The 17,101-nt window shown below is 41.3% G+C and overlaps 5 protein-coding genes across 11 annotated transcripts; 3 read left to right on the plus strand and 2 right to left on the minus strand.

Moving 5' to 3' along the window:
- Positions 1–126: 126 nt before the first annotated feature.
- Positions 127–6,137, plus strand: regucalcin. 4 transcript variants are annotated; one of them, XM_089263463.1, is made up of 3 exons: positions 127–289; positions 3,452–4,170; positions 4,236–6,137. In XM_089263463.1, exons 2-3 carry the CDS (start codon positions 3,452–3,454, stop codon positions 4,426–4,428), a joined length of 912 nt encoding a protein of 303 aa, XP_089119589.1. In that variant the 5' UTR covers positions 127–289; the 3' UTR covers positions 4,429–6,137. The 4 variants fall into 4 exon arrangements, with proteins under 4 accessions (XP_089119589.1, XP_017964926.1, XP_089119590.1 ...); XM_018109437.3 differs by lacking the exon at positions 127–289 and adding an exon at positions 1,990–2,144; XM_089263464.1 differs by lacking the exon at positions 127–289 and adding an exon at positions 2,950–2,974.
- On the minus strand, positions 4,808–5,352 carry Chrac-16 (chromatin accessibility complex protein 1). Its single transcript, XM_018109483.3, has one exon. It carries the CDS (start codon positions 5,350–5,352, stop codon positions 4,957–4,959), a length of 396 nt encoding a protein of 131 aa, XP_017964972.1. The 3' UTR covers positions 4,808–4,956.
- Positions 6,112–7,419, plus strand: Lsm12a (LSM12 homolog a). Its single transcript, XM_018109462.3, has 5 exons — positions 6,112–6,394; positions 6,629–6,762; positions 6,832–6,948; positions 7,048–7,179; positions 7,238–7,419. Exons 1-5 carry the CDS (start codon positions 6,250–6,252, stop codon positions 7,379–7,381), a joined length of 672 nt encoding a protein of 223 aa, XP_017964951.1. The 5' UTR covers positions 6,112–6,249; the 3' UTR covers positions 7,382–7,419.
- Positions 7,420–7,714: 295 nt separating this feature from the next.
- Positions 7,715–9,378, plus strand: Tango4 (transport and golgi organization 4). Its single transcript, XM_018109401.3, has 2 exons — positions 7,715–7,975; positions 8,044–9,378. The coding sequence occupies exons 1-2, from the start codon at positions 7,863–7,865 to the stop codon at positions 9,365–9,367; spliced, it is 1,437 nt and encodes a 478-aa protein (XP_017964890.1). The 5' UTR covers positions 7,715–7,862; the 3' UTR covers positions 9,368–9,378.
- A 591-nt stretch (positions 9,379–9,969) lies between these two features.
- Positions 9,970–17,025, minus strand: Usp7 (Ubiquitin-specific protease 7). Of its 4 annotated transcripts, XM_089263433.1 has the most exons (5): positions 16,916–17,025; positions 16,561–16,768; positions 14,373–15,933; positions 12,469–13,866; positions 9,970–12,224 (listed from the first exon to the last, which is right to left on the minus strand). In XM_089263433.1, exons 3-5 carry the CDS (start codon positions 15,639–15,641, stop codon positions 11,475–11,477), a joined length of 3,417 nt encoding a protein of 1,138 aa, XP_089119559.1. In that variant the 5' UTR covers positions 15,642–15,933; positions 16,561–16,768; positions 16,916–17,025; the 3' UTR covers positions 9,970–11,474. The 4 variants fall into 4 exon arrangements, with proteins under 4 accessions (XP_089119559.1, XP_017964808.1, XP_089119561.1 ...); XM_018109319.3 differs by having other exon boundaries at positions 16,561–17,009; XM_089263435.1 differs by lacking the exons at positions 16,561–16,768; positions 16,916–17,025 and adding an exon at positions 16,243–16,265.
- Between the last annotated feature and the right edge of the window lie 76 nt (positions 17,026–17,101).

The raw sequence follows: 17,101 nt of genomic DNA on the forward strand, positions 1-17,101 counted from the left end.
TTTTTTTGTGCAATTTTATTTACGATTGATTAGTTATTATGGTAACACCCCCCAGTTTAGACAAAATATTTCACATGTCGATATCAATACTAAATGCAAAAGCAGGTATGCTGCCGTTCATTATCGAGTGTGATCAGCTGTTTCAATCGCTTGGTTTGCTTTCCACACGTTTCGCTTGTGTAGCTGTGTTTTGATTTTTGTTTTGCTTTACTTATTACTATAAACTACTATTTAATATAATTGTTTTCAATTTGATTTTTTATTGCTTCTAAGTCATAAGCCATAAAAGGTAAAAAAAAAACAATGAGTTACAACCCATAAGAAACGCAGAGTTTACTTCTATCAATAAGAACATGGTATAATTCAAATAGTTATGTATGTATGTATGTTGCAGCGGGCTTATCCGACTGCTCAATGCTCTGTTGTAACGAAACTACTTAAATTATTGTGCTAAACATGCATTTCATGTTCCTATTTTTATAACATACAAATTTTTACTAAAATCTTGTGTATATATGTACATATATTATATATGGTGTATGCCATTTGATCCCATATTGACTCTAGCCTCAAAGTATATCATTATTTAGTTTCCTTATTAAATTCCAATCGAAGCACAGTTTCACTTCAATTATTACTTTTTTGATTTGATGACTTTCACGATGATTACGCCTGATAAATATTGATTGATATGCACTTATTGAATAAAATATATTACTAATTTATATATCAAATGCATATGCATATCTATATGGCTCTTATCATTGTAATCCCCATTTAGCCTTAAATCTCTATGAATATATGAATATCCTTGACAAGCGTATAGTAATTACAGAAAAATATATGTATATCGATTTAATAAATGTTTTAACTTTGGTATCTGCCGGCCTAATCTATATACATACGTATATATAATATACGTGCCTATAAAATAACGAATTTGTGAAATATTTCATAATTGTGATAAACACTTTGTCATTTTTCAAGTAAATTTCGGTCAGTCTATTTAAGAACTTTGAGCTTAAAATATTCGCATACGATTAGAAAGTTTATTAATAACATTAATATGTCCATAAGTATTGTTAATGTCTAGTTTCTGTGTCAGAGAACAGCCATAAATCATGTAGCAAATTAATTGAAAAAAACATTTAAATTTAAGAATCAAATAAAATATTTGACAAGTCATTTGCTGACTATGAGAGATAAGGACCATTTAATACCACCCGGCTGTCCAACAGGGCAAAGATCGCTCGCATAAATAATGCCCGGTCTTCAGACCCATCGGCCGATTTAGCATCCTTTAATTTTCGACGCGCACAGTGGGTCGCAAATGATTTGCATGGCACAAGCAATGCTCAATGCAATTTATCGCTAATTTGCGGACCGGAAGCGCAGATAAATCCTATGCATATGCCTGCCTATACACACATAAATAACTATACGATATGTGTACCAAACAACATTATATAAATATTCGACTTATCAAAAGCGCCCACACAGCAAAAAAATTATTAAATAACAAGCTGTCAGAAAATTCTTTCCCTCTGTTTATTTGCACTTGTATGTTAAGTACAGTAAAGTCTATAGCATGGGAGCAGGCTCATTAAAAAAATGAATTTTACAAAATTTTTTACAAATTATAAGTCAAATGTCTCGATGTCCTGAAGCTCGGAAGCTTTGATTTGACTGTGTACAATTTAGCCAGATTTTACTGTATACTGTACAGTAAACACAACTATTGCTTGGTCTGGCATCACGCCCACTTCTCGTATTTCATCTTGCAGTGAACTTAACGAGCATTGATTGCAATAGCAATCCCTTCTGTTGCTCATTTCTTTAAACATAGATATACTTATTAGCAATTGTTTGTGTGCAATTTGAGTGTATGGGTGCTTGAGTAAGTCTTATCAGCAGTTCGCTTCACACTTGACGCTTATCAATCCTATATATGTATATACATAGTTATGTATATATGTAAGTATATCACGCATACACCGGCTGCTGCTGTCCCCAGATTTGGCTATAAAAAGATTCATAGCCGGCGATTCAAACCTCAGTTCACGCCAACTGTTTGTACGCGTTGTGTCCTATTGGTCTAGCCGTTGATTAACCGTTAAGTTCAAATTACCAAATTTATTTCAAAGGTATGTTTATAAGTGAAAGAGAATTAATTTAAATCCTGCTTAAAATGCACATGGAGAAAGCTGTGATTTATTTTTTTCCACTAAAATTTGATATTGATAGTGAAATGAAAATAATTTATACAACAGGACATTTGTGATTGCTAGAAAAATAGAAATCGTAATAAAAAAAAATACTAGAAAAAAACAGCAGCGTCATTAGAACCCAATATGCAATTAATCAATTATCAAACTTGAATTTTTGTTTGATATTGCCTTTGATAAGAATCTGATTGATATTTCAAAAAGATGCCTAGGCAAAACTTTGCCTAATCGCTTTAAATTATAATCAATGAGTGCATTTTACAAGTGTTAATCAAGCCCCCTTTTTTTTAATAGATGACTTTCAATTTGCAAGCTTTTACAGTTCACTTATTAAGCATTACCCTTCAGCTGCTCGCTGCTAGTTGTTCTATAGTTTTTATTATTGTTCAATAGCCAATTAAAAAATCTTTGAAATGCCAACCACAAGTGATTAATAGAACACTTTTTGTTGTACAATAATTCACTAATAAGTCAACAAGTTATGCATCACTGTGATTGTCTGTTTGCGCTTTGTTTGTATTATCCTTGAGTCACCATCTTAAAATCGTTTCTTGCCGAAGCTCGATACCGTTTGCATATGCTGTCCTTCTCTAACACACACATACATTGCAAGATATTGTGCTCTAAATCGTTTCTCAGTGAAGCTCGATACCGTTGGCATATGCCGTCTCTGTCTGATATACACATCATCGTTAGAGATTGCTTGATCTTAGCTGCGAGTACCGTAAACGGATCGCGATTTTAGGCAGGCAAGTTCAATAGCAGCAACAACAACAACAGCAAGATGGATGGCAATTACGTGCTAAAAGCAACAGCAACATCAATAACAACAAACGCAGCTGACAAAGTTGAAAATCTCGGCCCGCGACCCGAGCAGGTGAAGGGCATGGCGTCACAACAGCAGCTGTGAAGAAATAAAAAAATCAACAAACTCAAACTGGAATTAATACTGACGCTTGTTGTTGTAGTTGTTACTGGCTGTTAGCGTATTGGCTAATAAAAACACTTGTGGCTGCCGGCAGCTGCTTCAGTGCACAGTTACAACTGCCAACATTAAGCAGCTCAATTTAAACATGCAGTCGAAATTAGCCCAATTAGTCATATTTATTTATTTAATCACACTGTGCATTCCAACGGTAATTTGAATGTTCTTAGCTGTTTCTTTAATTCTCATAATTTTTGTTTTCTGCATATGCATATATGTATATTTTTTCTTTTCTTCATAGATGTCGTACAAAGTGGAGCCACTACCCGATTCGTATGCCGGCCTAGGCGAGGGACCTCACTGGGATGTGGCCAGGCAGAGTCTGTATTTCGTGGACCTGGAGGCGGGCTGCCTGCTGCGCTACGACTACAGACAGAACAAGACGTACAGGACTCAGATTGAGGGCGAGACATTCGCCACCTTTGTGCTGCCCGTGGAGGGCAATGATCAGGAGTTTGCCGTCGGCTGTGGCCGCCGCGTCGTCATCGTCAACTGGGACGGTGTCTCGCCGGTGGCTAAGGTGGTGCGCACTCTGTTCGAGGTGCAGTCCGATTTCAAGGAGAATCGCCTGAACGACGCCAAGGCCGATCCGAAGGGTCGCCTCTTCTTCGGCACCATGCGCTACGTTGGGGATGAGTTCACGCACCGCCACGGCGAACTGTACCGCTGGGAGGCGGGCGGCAATGTGACGGTGGTGAAGAGCGACGTGGGTATTTCCAATGGCCTGGCTTGGGATGAGAAGGCCAATAAGTTCTACTACATTGATACCACCGACTACGAAGTCAAATCCTACGACTATGACTTTAAAACTGGCGTCGCCAGCAATCCCAAAGTTATCTACAATTTGCGCAAGGACAGCCCCAAGACTCACATCTTGCCCGATGGCATGACCATTGACACTGAGGGCAACCTCTATGTGGCCACATTCAATGGCTCCACCATCTACAAAGTCAATCCCAAGTACGTTAAGCCCGACTCTTCCGTTTATCCCAAATCAAACTAATCCGATTCCATTGCCGTTACAGCACTGGCGAATGCTTGCTGGAGATCAAACTGCCCACCAAGCAGATTACCTCGGTTGCCTTCGGTGGACCCAACCTGGACATTCTGTACGTGACCACTGCGGCCAAGTTCGATCAGCCCGCTCCGGCCGGCACCACTTTCAAGGTGACAGGACTCAATGCCAAGGGCTATCCAGGAGTTAACCTGAAGCTCTAAAATCCCATTCCAGATCTATAACTGTCTTTCATTTATTTTTTTTATTTTTTATTATTTCTGTGCATGGAACCCATGCAATTATTAATGAATTATACTATACATATATTATAATATCGAATGCAATAAAATATGCATGCATACAATAAATGTGTATGCATATGTGTGTGTTTGTTAGTTATATTATTGATAAAGAAATCCAAGTGTTTAACTGACAACTTCACAATCTGACATTGAAGGTTTAACCCAGCCGATTTATCAGTCCTTGATTTGGCATTGCTATGGGAAAACAATAAACAATTGTTTTACAACCTTGCTTCGGTCAGAGAAGAAACTGTCTGATGAAAGTTAATATAGTAGCTATCATTTGAGTAGCCACAAGTTTTATGGGCAATGCAAATTTATTTCACTAATATGTATAATTTTATCAAATTTTGTCCAACTAATAAAAATGTCTTTTGGCCTAAAAACAACACTTATTCTTATCATCTAATCATCATTAAAAATCTGCCAATTGTTATGCACTCCACTTTACTCATCATCCGACTCGGATTCAGTACAGCTTTCATCATCATCATCGCTGGCATTGGAGCGATTCAGACGCAACATCTCTTGGAATTCGTGCACTCGAATTTTTTCGGGAACTATTTGTAGAAGAAACTCGAGGTTTTTCCGTTTGTTGACCAGTTGCGATAAGTGCTCGTACTTAAGTGTGTCGTTGCTTTGCTTGGCACACGATGCCAAATATGCCTCACGGGCCAGATGCTGCACAAACAACTCGGTGCACTTGGTCATAAGAAAGAGCACTTCGTTGGTTATCAGACCCGTGTCCATGGAACTCTTCATGATAGTCCGTACTCGGCTAAGGGGAAGAAATGTGTCGGCACTTGGCTTGTGATTCAGCTGTGTATTATCTGCATCCACCATTATATATATATATAAATAAATAATTTACTAATTTTTTTTAACAGAAAACAACTTTTTGGCGCTAAATGTAGTAAACCCGGGTTTTTGTTTGTTGTAAGCAAAACTATCGACAGCAGCTGATATCGAGTTACAGTGATATCGATATGTTTATTTAACAGAATGTAAAACAACTCTATTCGTATATGCAACACTGCGATTTCTTTTCTGCCTCCTTTTTGGCTGTTGTTTCGTGTGTTGACCAATAAATTTTTTCGTACGCAGCATATTTTTATTGTTACTTCTCAATTACAAAACCATAAAATACGTATTTAACACGAATAAATCGCTTGCGCTGCTGGCAGAGCAAATTATTTTGGGCAACGCACGCAATAACATTTGGTACAACTACCGCAAAACACGTATCCGAAGAAACAAGACCGATAAAAAACACAGGCAACGGCAACTCCGACCGACACCGAAACGTGAATGTGAAAGCGAAGCGAATCCGCGGCAAGGAAGTGCAACACAACCGCAACCCACAAAATTACAACAAAGCAAAGCACTGGGCAGTGGATCAAAACAGATGTTTGTTACAAACAACTAGAATTAGGCGCACTTTCCACGCTAAGTATATTCGAAATTCGCTCGCCTGTTGTGTAAACAATTGCAAGCAGCGGCTACAATAAGGCTTGTCCCTTAGCAAAACAACAACAGCAACAAAACATTGAAAGCATACATCTACATCTTGCTTTTAATTACACGACTCCGATCCATATAGTACTCAAATATATATAAACACATACACACGCATACAAAAAAAAAGTATATATATATAATCACATATATATATACATCTATCGCCTGTTGTCAATATCATATCGGAAGTTGTTCGAGTTGCAGCGACAGCGACAATTAAAAATGGCCGCTGCCACCGCCGACGTTGGAAATGCAGTGAACGATTGCTTCAGTATCGGTTCCACAGTGATCTGTACGACTTGTTTCAAGGAGGAGGTCGAGGGGGAGGTTCTCGCGTTTGATCATAACACAAAAATGCTTATATTGCGTATCCTTTTTCAAAACAAATGCAAATAACAACTGTCACTTGTCAGATCAAAAGTGAAAGTTTTTCTTGTTTTTGTTTTTTTTTTTAATTTGTTTATTATCTTTAATATATATGTTATATATAATATATATATATATTTATATGAACATATAGTTGTAATTAGCGAAAAATTTAATTGGTCACCTTACATCGTCACACAAAATCTGCGCCCTTTCTCTTCTTTTGCCCTATCAGAATGTCACTCAAAAACTTCAGGTGAACTGAGTGATGTTTATGTGATGAACTTATCGTTGTGCAGTAACGTGCAGGTGATCAAGGAATGCAATGGAAACTTCGTTGATGATCCTCAAAAGCTCAACCTGGATCAGGTATGCATTCAACCAATACATATAAGCCGAATTTGTATTTATGAATTTCTCAACTCACTTTTCCTGTAGGTTAAAATGCGCCTTCGTAAAACAGTAGAAAGACGTCAAGACTATCTCAAGTCCAAAAATGCGGATGTTACACCAGAAGCACAAGAGCTCTATCGAGCGATAGCCAAACAACTTGGGGTGAGTCTGATATATATGTTAACATATTTATATATCTTAAATAGCCCATCAACTGTCTTAAATTTATACAATTCCATCTTTAATATATTCTTTTGACAGTACAATGAAGTTTCCTGGCAAGGAGCAAACATACAAGTTTTGAATGAAGTTACCGTTTCGCCGCCATATAGGGTGGACAATGTTGTATCCAGCTCGGACAACGACAAGTCGTGCACATATATTAAACGAATTGTAAGAAAAACGAAATCTATAAGTTTGACACATCTAAAAGCTTTATCACTAATTGCAGATAAATCAGTTCTTCACCACGAGACCTTCGGCGGCTCAGGAAAATGCGCATGGTGCCAGCTCTTCGTCGGCATCGGTTTCGCCTACTTCCTCATCCTTATCATCAAGTAACGCAGCTTCAGGATCACCGGTTCCCGCTAACTAAAAATAAAAAAGAAAAAACATATTTGCTTCAGAAATGAATTCAAATGGCATTGTAATTGGTTGGGGTTGCTGCATAACGCTGACTACAAATTAGAACTAAGGTCTGTTTTTTTTTTTTATTTGAATAAAAAAACATTTAAATTTAGTAAAAAGGAATGTTCGATGACAACCAACCGATATTTAAACTATTGTTCGCAGCTGGCTGCCCAACAATTTACACGTTTTTCTGACGTAACAAATTGCATAAATTTTCTAAAATCTACAAAAAGAAAATTGCTAAATAAAGATATTTAAAATTCAAGATAAAAAACTTTCGTTAAAATTATCCCTTAAGGTGGGGAAAATATACAAACATCGCTATCCAATAATCGATAACTTTTTTGTGTGAATGACAAATTTTATCGCCCGCCTCATTGTCGTTCAATGCGAATAGCAAGTAGTTCGTTTACGTTTATGTTTCGTATAAATAAAAACACATAAGCATGGAAGATGTACAAAAGCACAGCGTGCATACGCTTATATTTAGATCACTTAAACGCACACACGATTTGTTTGTCTCGAATCAGGGTAACTTGCCGGATATCGATGAGCGTTTGTAAGTACAAATGGCCATGAAATTGGCGCACAGCCATCAATAATATTTTGGTAAATTTTTGTGTGCAGCGAGAAGATGACTCGTTCGATTAAGGCAAGGGATACTTATGGCTTGGTGATTGACCGCGCCATCAAATCGATGGACGATAAAAAATTGTCCGCCATGCAAAACGGCAGCAGCGACAAGCCACTGGCCATTACAGACGGCAGCACCGGTCAGGCTGCAGCCGGCACGGATTTGGGAGGAACCGGCGCAGCCGCCGGTAGCATGGTTAGGTCTAATCGCGACAAGGACAAACCGATGGTGATTGGGAACACTTCATTGGTGCGTGCGTCAATGCCCACAAGCAGCGGCAGTGGAGCTAGCAATGTGCAGCTAATACCAAAGAAAGCGCCTAGCATTCCCAAGCCCAAGTGGCACGCGCCATGGAAACTATCGCGTGTCATCTCTGGCCACTTGGGCTGGGTGCGCTGCATAGCCGTAGAACCGGGCAACGAGTGGTTTGCCACTGGCGCCGGTGATCGTGTCATCAAGATCTGGGACTTGGCCAGCGGCAAACTGAAGCTGTCGCTGACTGGCCATGTGAGCACGGTGCGCGGCGTTGCCGTCAGTGCAAAGCATCCATATCTGTTCAGTTGCGGCGAGGATCGTCAGGTCAAGTGCTGGGATCTGGAGTACAACAAGGTTATCAGACACTACCACGGCCATCTGTCCGCTGTCTATTCGCTGGCACTGCATCCCACCATTGATGTGCTCGCCACTTCTGGGCGCGACTCTACGGCACGCATCTGGGATATGCGCACCAAGGCGAATGTCCACACACTGACGGGCCACACGAACACGGTAGCCAGCGTGGTGGCCCAGGCTACCAATCCCCAGATCATAACCGGCTCACACGATTCCACCGTCCGTCTGTGGGATCTGGCAGCCGGCAAGAGCGTCTGCACGCTGACCAACCACAAGAAGTCCGTGCGCAGCATTGTCCTGCATCCGTCGCTCTACATGTTCGCCTCCGCCTCACCGGACAACATCAAGCAGTGGCGCTGTCCCGAGGGCAACTTTGTGCAGAACATATCCGGACACACGGCCATTGTCAATTGCATGGCGGCCAATTCGGAGGGCGTGCTCGTCTCTGGCGGCGACAACGGCACCATGTTCTTCTGGGACTGGCGTACCGGCTACAATTTCCAGCGCTTCCAGGCGCCCGTCCAGCCCGGCTCCATGGACAGCGAGGCGGGCATTTTTGCCCTCTGCTTCGATCAGTCGGGCACACGTCTCATCACTGCCGAGGCGGACAAGACCATCAAGGTGTACAAGCAGGATGACGAAGCCAGCGAGGAGACACATCCGATCAACTGGCGACCCGAGCTGCTCAAGCGTCGTAAATTCTAAGAGATTTCTAGTTTTTAAGCAACAAAAAAAAAAGAAAATAAATATTGTGCGGCTCACGTACAAATACTATGAAACGAATCAAAGTCAAAATTTTGTCCAAATTTCAATTTACTTAGAGTTCAGGTTCAGGTTCACACGTCCATTGTAACGCCCATGGGCGCATTGCAAAGTTGTAAGAAACCAGAGCAATGTGCTTGGAATACCTTCTAGTCGTTCAGTTCCCAACGGTCTCTTAATTCTGGGTTTTTAAGCATCCCCCTTTATAGTTAGAGTAAATTAGTTTGGCTCATAGGGGCCAATTCCCTCGTAACTCAGCGGATAACAAAGACATTGTCTTAAATTGTTGGTATTTTATTTGATTTTTTTTCTCGTTTCTCTTCAACTCTTTTTTACACATAAATAATGTTAATTATCTCTGCATAAATAATAATAGCGTATATCTTCATTCATATATATATATGGGATTCTTTATATATATATTTTTTGTTTTCCATATGATGTTAAAATATTTCCTGTTTCTTTAAATTTCATTTCATTTCATTTTTTTTTTTTTTTTTGTTTTAATATTTTTGCTAACGTTAACAAAGTAAAAGCACTAACTGTTAATTTAAAGTGTTTCTTTATTTTGTATTACCGTAGTTTATGATTAATATATTATAGATAGTCACATCATTATCATTATATTTATCATTTCATGTATTAAAATCACAAATAATTGTTGTTTGAAACAAATCTGGTTTTTTTCCTTTTTCTTTTTGTTTATTTTTTTTTTTTAATATTTTTTTTATAAACATTTTTTTTTTCTTCTTTCATTAACTTTCGATCTGTGTTCGTTAAATGGTAAATAATAGTTTTTAAATGTATCATTAATTACACATATATATATACCTAAATATATATATATATAACTTTCATAACCCCTCACGACACAATAACACACTCTTCTCTGTCTCTCGCTCTCTCTCACTTTCTGCCTCTTCCTCTCTCTTTCTACATGATGTCAAAACAGCAAAAAGTCCCTGCTTTAACTGTCCAACTGTCGGCAAGGGACATTAATTACATACACATATATATATTGTATGTGTGCGTTTGTGTGTGCATGTGTGTGAGGGTATCACTATCTGTCTGTGTCTGTGTCCGTGGATGTGTGTGTGTGTGTTCCCGACTTTCGGGTATAACTGCAACGCTTATTTACAGTAATGCCAAAAATCTGTTCAGGATCTTGGCGCTAATTTTTCATTATATATATAAGTATGTTTTTAAAATAGCTTTAAAAATAGTATTCATAAAAAAAAACAAAAAAAAAAAATTATTTTTAAAGCATTCACGCATATATACCAAATGAGTATACATGAATTGAAATTCCATTTGATTCATGCATAAACAAAAGCTACAATGTATATATGTGTGTGCGTATATCATGTGTGACTGTGTGTGTAGATGTGTGTGTGCGTGTGTGTATGAGTGTAGAACATTGACATTGGAACATGTTCGACTATGAATACTCCATTGACTCCTGGCTTCATGACAGTTGCTGGAGGATTAGACTAGGGCGGAACTGACTGACTGCAAAGATAGTATATATATATGTATATATATATATATGAGAATGTATATATAAATATATGTATGTAACAGGCAAAGGCTACATGTGAAACAAATCCAATTATGTTAACGGAATCAACTACTACGAATGCAACTATCGTAACGCCTGCATGGGCATACATATATATCTATAGATATATATCTATCATCATTATAATGGACTCCTTGGGCTAATGCTGTGGAAGCAATCGTTGTTGTTGTTGTTGTTGTTGCTGATGTTGATGTTTCTATAGTTGTTTAAGAGTTATGGAAGCATACTCTAGCCATAAGAGAATCTTATTTGTTTGCTCTTGGCTTGGATATATGACACTAAATCAGGCAGGCACACACACACACAACTATATATAAGCACAGACTCGCCACACACGAACATACGCTGATTTTGTTGTTGTAGTTAATCATAATTATTATTATTGTAGGTTGTTTTTTTTTTGTTGTTGTTGTAGTTTCGTTTCTGTATATTGTATCGCTCTTTGTTATTGTTGTTGCTGGTGCTGTTAATTTAGTTGTAGATTTTGATTGCCTTCTCGGAGAAATTGAGCGAGCTGCGCTTGCGCGATTTGTTGATGTGATCCAGTCCGAAGAACGGCAACTGCCCGCCAGTCCAGGTGCGATAGACCTCCAGATCAACGGGGGTATTATCGTTCACATCGATGGTATGGCCCATTGTGATAACGGCGAACTTGTAGTTCTCCCACTCCTTGTCCGGTACATTGAGTCGCTTCTGGATGCGCTGCTTGAGTGCACCATATGGCTCGCCATGGCGGGCCTTGGTTAGGAACGGCACACCGAACGAATTGTACAGCTCCTTGCTGAAATGTGCCACCGGTATGAGCAGCTCATTCTCGGCCAGCTGTGCCTCATCGGCCGGCACCTCCTCGATGCGATAGACCTTCTGAGTGCCCTGTGTGGTGGTTATCGACTCATTGGTCTTCATCAGCGTCTCCAGCGGTATGTCGTCCTTGCAGATGGCCACAATCTTATGATTGCCGACCTTCATCAGGCGCAGCTTCTTGCGACTATTCTCAGCGAATGTGATCGTCTTGGCCGCCTCGTCGAGCAGACCCTTCACGGTATCATTCTTATTCGGATACAGCACCAGCTCCTTCTCCTCCTTCAGGTCATTGGAGACCCAAATGCACTTGAACAACTTTTTGTTATCCAGCTCGTGTATGCTCAGGGACAGTCTCTGATAGAAAATGCGCTTCGGCGTGCTCTGCTTCGTGTACGACAGCAGATCCTTGATGGTACCCTGTGAATATAGAACACAATTCGGGTTTTAGAAAAGTAAATTGTGAAATTCGTAAAGTGAAAAAAACTATTTAATTCGATGTCAACTCGACTCGACGAAGCAAATCAAACTAAATGAGCATTGGAGAACATGAGAGATAAGACTAGGACAATCTGATCTCAACTGAATGCACAATGTGCACGCGGAGGTGTTTGGTTCGCCTCTATTTACTCTGTTCTCAAATCTCTTTGATCTCAAAACGTACCTTGTAGGTGTAGGGCACCGCATTGCCGGCGGTCTCCTTGTAGTTGCTGATGCACATGAAGAACTGCAGCTTCTGGGGATCGGTGTTGAGGCGTTCGGCGACGGCATTGGTCAGTTGATCGTAATTGTAGCGATTCGACAGTTCGAGCGTAAAGTCCGGCTCATTTGGGTTGCATTTGTCGCTGAATATGATCTCGATGCGATAGACCAGATCCAAGAAGTAATCCTCAACGGTGGGCAAATCTAGCTTAACATCCACATTCTCCCGTTCGAATATCAATATGGGACCCTGCAGATGATCCTGCGGCATATAGAGCACATTCTCGATGGGCTCGTTTATATTGGCGATCTTCTTATCGGCATACTCATCGAACACGGTCAGCTCGGTGTCCAGATCGAAGCCGAGCTTCCGATTGATCTCCGGCACCAGGTCGCTGAGACGGCGTGTTAACGGCTGCTGAGTGCAGCCGATGTAATTGAGGCGCTTGTTTCGCGCATCGTAATACTTGAGGAATAGAAGCACATCCGTTTTGGGATTGAACGGCATCAGCGGCTCGCTGCTGTCGGGCGGTGCCAGCTCAAGGAATATGACCCACGGCTTCTGCGATGTGGGTATCTGTTCGATGGTGCGTGTCGCCTCCGCCTCGAAATCAAAGTACAGGAACTTTTGTGTCTGGGCCGTGCACATGTTCCACATGCGCATGCGATTGCGCGGCACGCCGAATGCCTTCACCAGCATCTCGACCATCTCGTTAACGGTTTGGTTTTGCTTTAGCTTGAATGGACGCTGGTGCGTCTTCTCCAGATCGAACAGGCGACGCTTCTGCTGAGACTCAAAGTACTCCTCGAGTATGACGTGAATGGGCACATAGAGATTGGCCTCGCTGCGCTCCTTGCGTCGCGCCATCTCGATGCGTTTCTCCAAATCGAGTCGTTCCACCAGATCGCTAGAGATCTCACTCTCGGGTATATCGCCCAGCACACGATCCAGTTCCGAGTGCCGTATATAGACAAGCATGTATGCATTACTGCACTTGGCATGAAACGAGATCTCATCATCCATGCCGCCATAGTTCTGATCGATGGCCTCCTGCTTGCGGCAACTGGAGACGACATCGTCATCAAACTTAAACCAACGTCCGTCGGCCTTCGGATTGATGAAGACCACATAATGCCCGCCATGATTGTCGCCGGAATGGACGAGGACAGCGTGCAGCACATAATCGGCCGGCGTCTTCTCATGCTCGGCCAGATAGCGATCCAAATTGATCTGTTCATAGAACTCGAAACGATCGTTATATTTGATCGAGCTATCGGTAATTGGATCATATTGGAAACGCATCAAATGCAAATGCAGCACAGGCGGGAATGATGTGAATATGACGCCCTTGCTCGCCTCCTGCACAACAAATGGAAAGACAAATAAATACATATTTATTATTATATGGCCCTCTAGGTTTATGCTACGATAACTGTCTCGGCCTCACAGCACGATTCGCATTTCAAATGTGTTTAGGCTGTTTATTGGAAAGTTGAGAATTTTCTGTCTCAATTTGATATCCACAATTATTGGATTCTAAGTGCAACAAGAGTTAGCGCTTGTGGATGCTAAGTTTTTGGTGTGTTTCTATGCAATTTTTTGTGGAACGTGAGCAATTTTGGATGATATAAGATATATATATATAATCAATAGAGATTATAATTGCATTTAGCATTTACGATAAGCAGGAATTGAAAATTTTGGTATCCACATGGCATTTACAAAGCATGCAATCCACATGCTGTGGATGGCAAGAGTTTGACTTATGTTTCCACCTAACCTACAAACATTTACAAACTGAATACGCTAAATAGAGGCGAATGTCATCGTAGCTCCATTCAATTAAGGGACAAATCATCACTCACCTGGAGACCATGGACACCAGCATCGTATTTGTTATCGCCTTCGAGTGTCTCGGAGGCGACATAGTCCTGAAATGATTCGAAGATGTTCTTCTTGTCTTTGATATTTAGCTGAATATCGTAGAAGGTCTCGTAGCGTGTGCTGTTATAATCGACATTTGTGCATTTAATGTACGATGACATTTTGCCCTCGAATAGGCCGGGAATGGTGCCCTCCAGGCAGGTGCCCTTCATTTTCGATTCGAGCTTGTCGAGAAGTACGCGCAGAAACTCCTGGACATCGTGCTGCATGAACGAGTCGAGAGTTTCCCAGCCAAAGGATTTAGTTAGCTTCTTGGTGCCGACCGGACGATCGCCGAACTGCAACTCGTGGAAGACGCGCTGCAGCGACAAGCCCACCGACTTGGTGCTATCATCGGCCTCAGTTGGGATGCGATAGACGGCCAAGCGTAGTGAATTTGTGAAATATAGCGTCTGGAGCAACGAGTTCATATAGCAAGTGGCGCCCTGATTCTTCAGGCCCACATAGCCGGTGTGCTTCTTGGAGTCCCAAAGTACACCGTGCGGTGCATCGGCAATGACGTGCACCTCGAGCGTAATGCTGCCATTGTGGACATAGCATTTATCTGGATCCTGCAACTCCTGCCAGGTGATGAAATTCGAATAGCCATAGTCATTCTCCTTCGAGTAGAACAAATGCTTGATGCGAGCGCGCGTAAACGGCGGCGCATCCGGCTTGTGGCACTTCAGACGCAGCTCGGCAATTGCATTGCACGACCAGGTCGGCGAATCGTTCTCTCCGTTGCACTGCAAAAAGAAGCCGAGCGCACGATCATTCGGTATGACCATGATCTTCCATGGCAGCATGCGCACATAAACGGGCGGCGATAGATGCTGCTGCTTAAGCTGTCCAACATTCTCCACGGTATAGGAAAACGTTGTCTCCGAGCGGAATTGATCCTCCTTGGTTTCGTCATCCATTGGCATCTCTTGTTCGTTGCCAAATGATGTGGAGCTGCTCTCGGCTAACAATTGCTGTGGCGGCACGTTGCCGTTCTCACTGGGTAGCTGCGGCTGCTGCTGCTGTTGTTGCTGTTGCTGCTGCTGCTGCGGATGAATTAGATTTTTAAACTTTGGCAATTGTGGCGGCGAGTTGGTTTGTTGCTGCTGCTGTTGTTGTTGCTGCTGCTGTAGGTCGCTTGTGATTATCTCGACCTCTTGGGTATCCTGGGTATCCATTGCTTCGATAGACTGATCTGTTTCAATGTCCATCTTATTCGGCACTTGAATTTTGCTGTCCGTCGGCTACTGCAAACGCCGCCGCTGCTGTTGCTGCTGCTGCTGTTGCCGCCGTTCTCGCAGATTTATTCTGTTTCGAGTACCTTTCAGTTACTAATTATTATTGTTAGCTGAATTAGTTTTTATCTTCGAAAGCTTCGTGTTCTTTTCAATTAATTCTTCCGGCACTTATAGTTTATTTGTCTTCTGAGTTATCGTGTTGACATTCGATTTCGATTTCGATTACGTTACGCTAAATATTGGTTGCAGCAGCCGCTTGAGCTATCTGAAAATTCAATGGAAAATGGGTAACAGGAGAAGGAGAAACATCGATAAATAAACATACTGACACACACGCACGCACATATGTATGCACACACTGAACATGCCCACACATGTCAATTCATGTAAATTTATATATGTATATGCATGCCTGCATATGTGTGCAGAGGTGTCACAAGCTTGCAAATTTTTGTTGAATATTGCCGTTTTACCATTTTGCCATTACACATATACATGCATATGCGCATACTTATGCGTATTTTCTATTTCTTCTTCTTGCAGCTATGCTTCTTTTATACAATTAAATATGTACATACATACGTACATGAACGAACGTGTAGAATTTGTTCACGCCAAAATGAAGTGCGCCGCATCGCTTTTGTCCCAACACACACAGACTTAAAAACACACGCAAATAAGCAGGCAGGCAGGCAAGCAACCACACACATACATTCGCACGCACGCACGCATCAAAACCCACCGCTGTACACATTTACCCTCGCTCATGCTTGTCGTCGAATGAACGGCGAACGGGTGCACAGGCGGTCAGGCAACGGGCAGGCTAAAATTCAACTACGCTTCCACACACAAATGCATTGCACATATTTTATTTCATATTTTTCGTACTCACTTGCCGTTAAAGATGACAGAATGTATATGGCGGATATTTTGGTTTTGGCCGCAGGCTGTTAGATGGCAGGCAGCTGTAGGCTCGAGCCCAAACGCAAGCGCCAACCGTCAAGAAAAAACTGCAAATTTTCTTCGTAGTTTTCTTTCCAACCTCCACTTCAATTTATGGCGTTCTGTTCATCGGCAGTATGTTTTGCACGCACGACGCTCTTTTTTTTCTTCTTTTGGTTGCAAAAAAAGTCGAAAACATAAATTTAGTCAAAACTGTTTAATTTATACGAACAAGACTTGTGACGTATTTTGCTCGGCACTGCATTTGCGCTTCCGATTCATTAAAGGAGGTGCAAATTTTTAACTTTTATCTCGCAAGCAAATGTTAATGCTCTACTCGAATGGGCACTGCAAACTCAAAAGGAAAATATTTTGACGCTGCTATGCCAAAATGAGCTGCCAGCTGCAAGCATATCGAATATCGACCATCAGCGATAGTTCTATGTTGATTGCCACAAGTCGATAATTTTGCATTATCCTCTGTGCTTTTC

Source organism: Drosophila navojoa, chromosome X (assembly GCF_054131105.1).
Source record: "Drosophila navojoa isolate 15081-1374.11 chromosome X, UAZ_NAV_1.0, whole genome shotgun sequence".
Classification (NCBI taxonomy): Eukaryota; Metazoa; Arthropoda; class Insecta; order Diptera; family Drosophilidae; genus Drosophila; species Drosophila navojoa.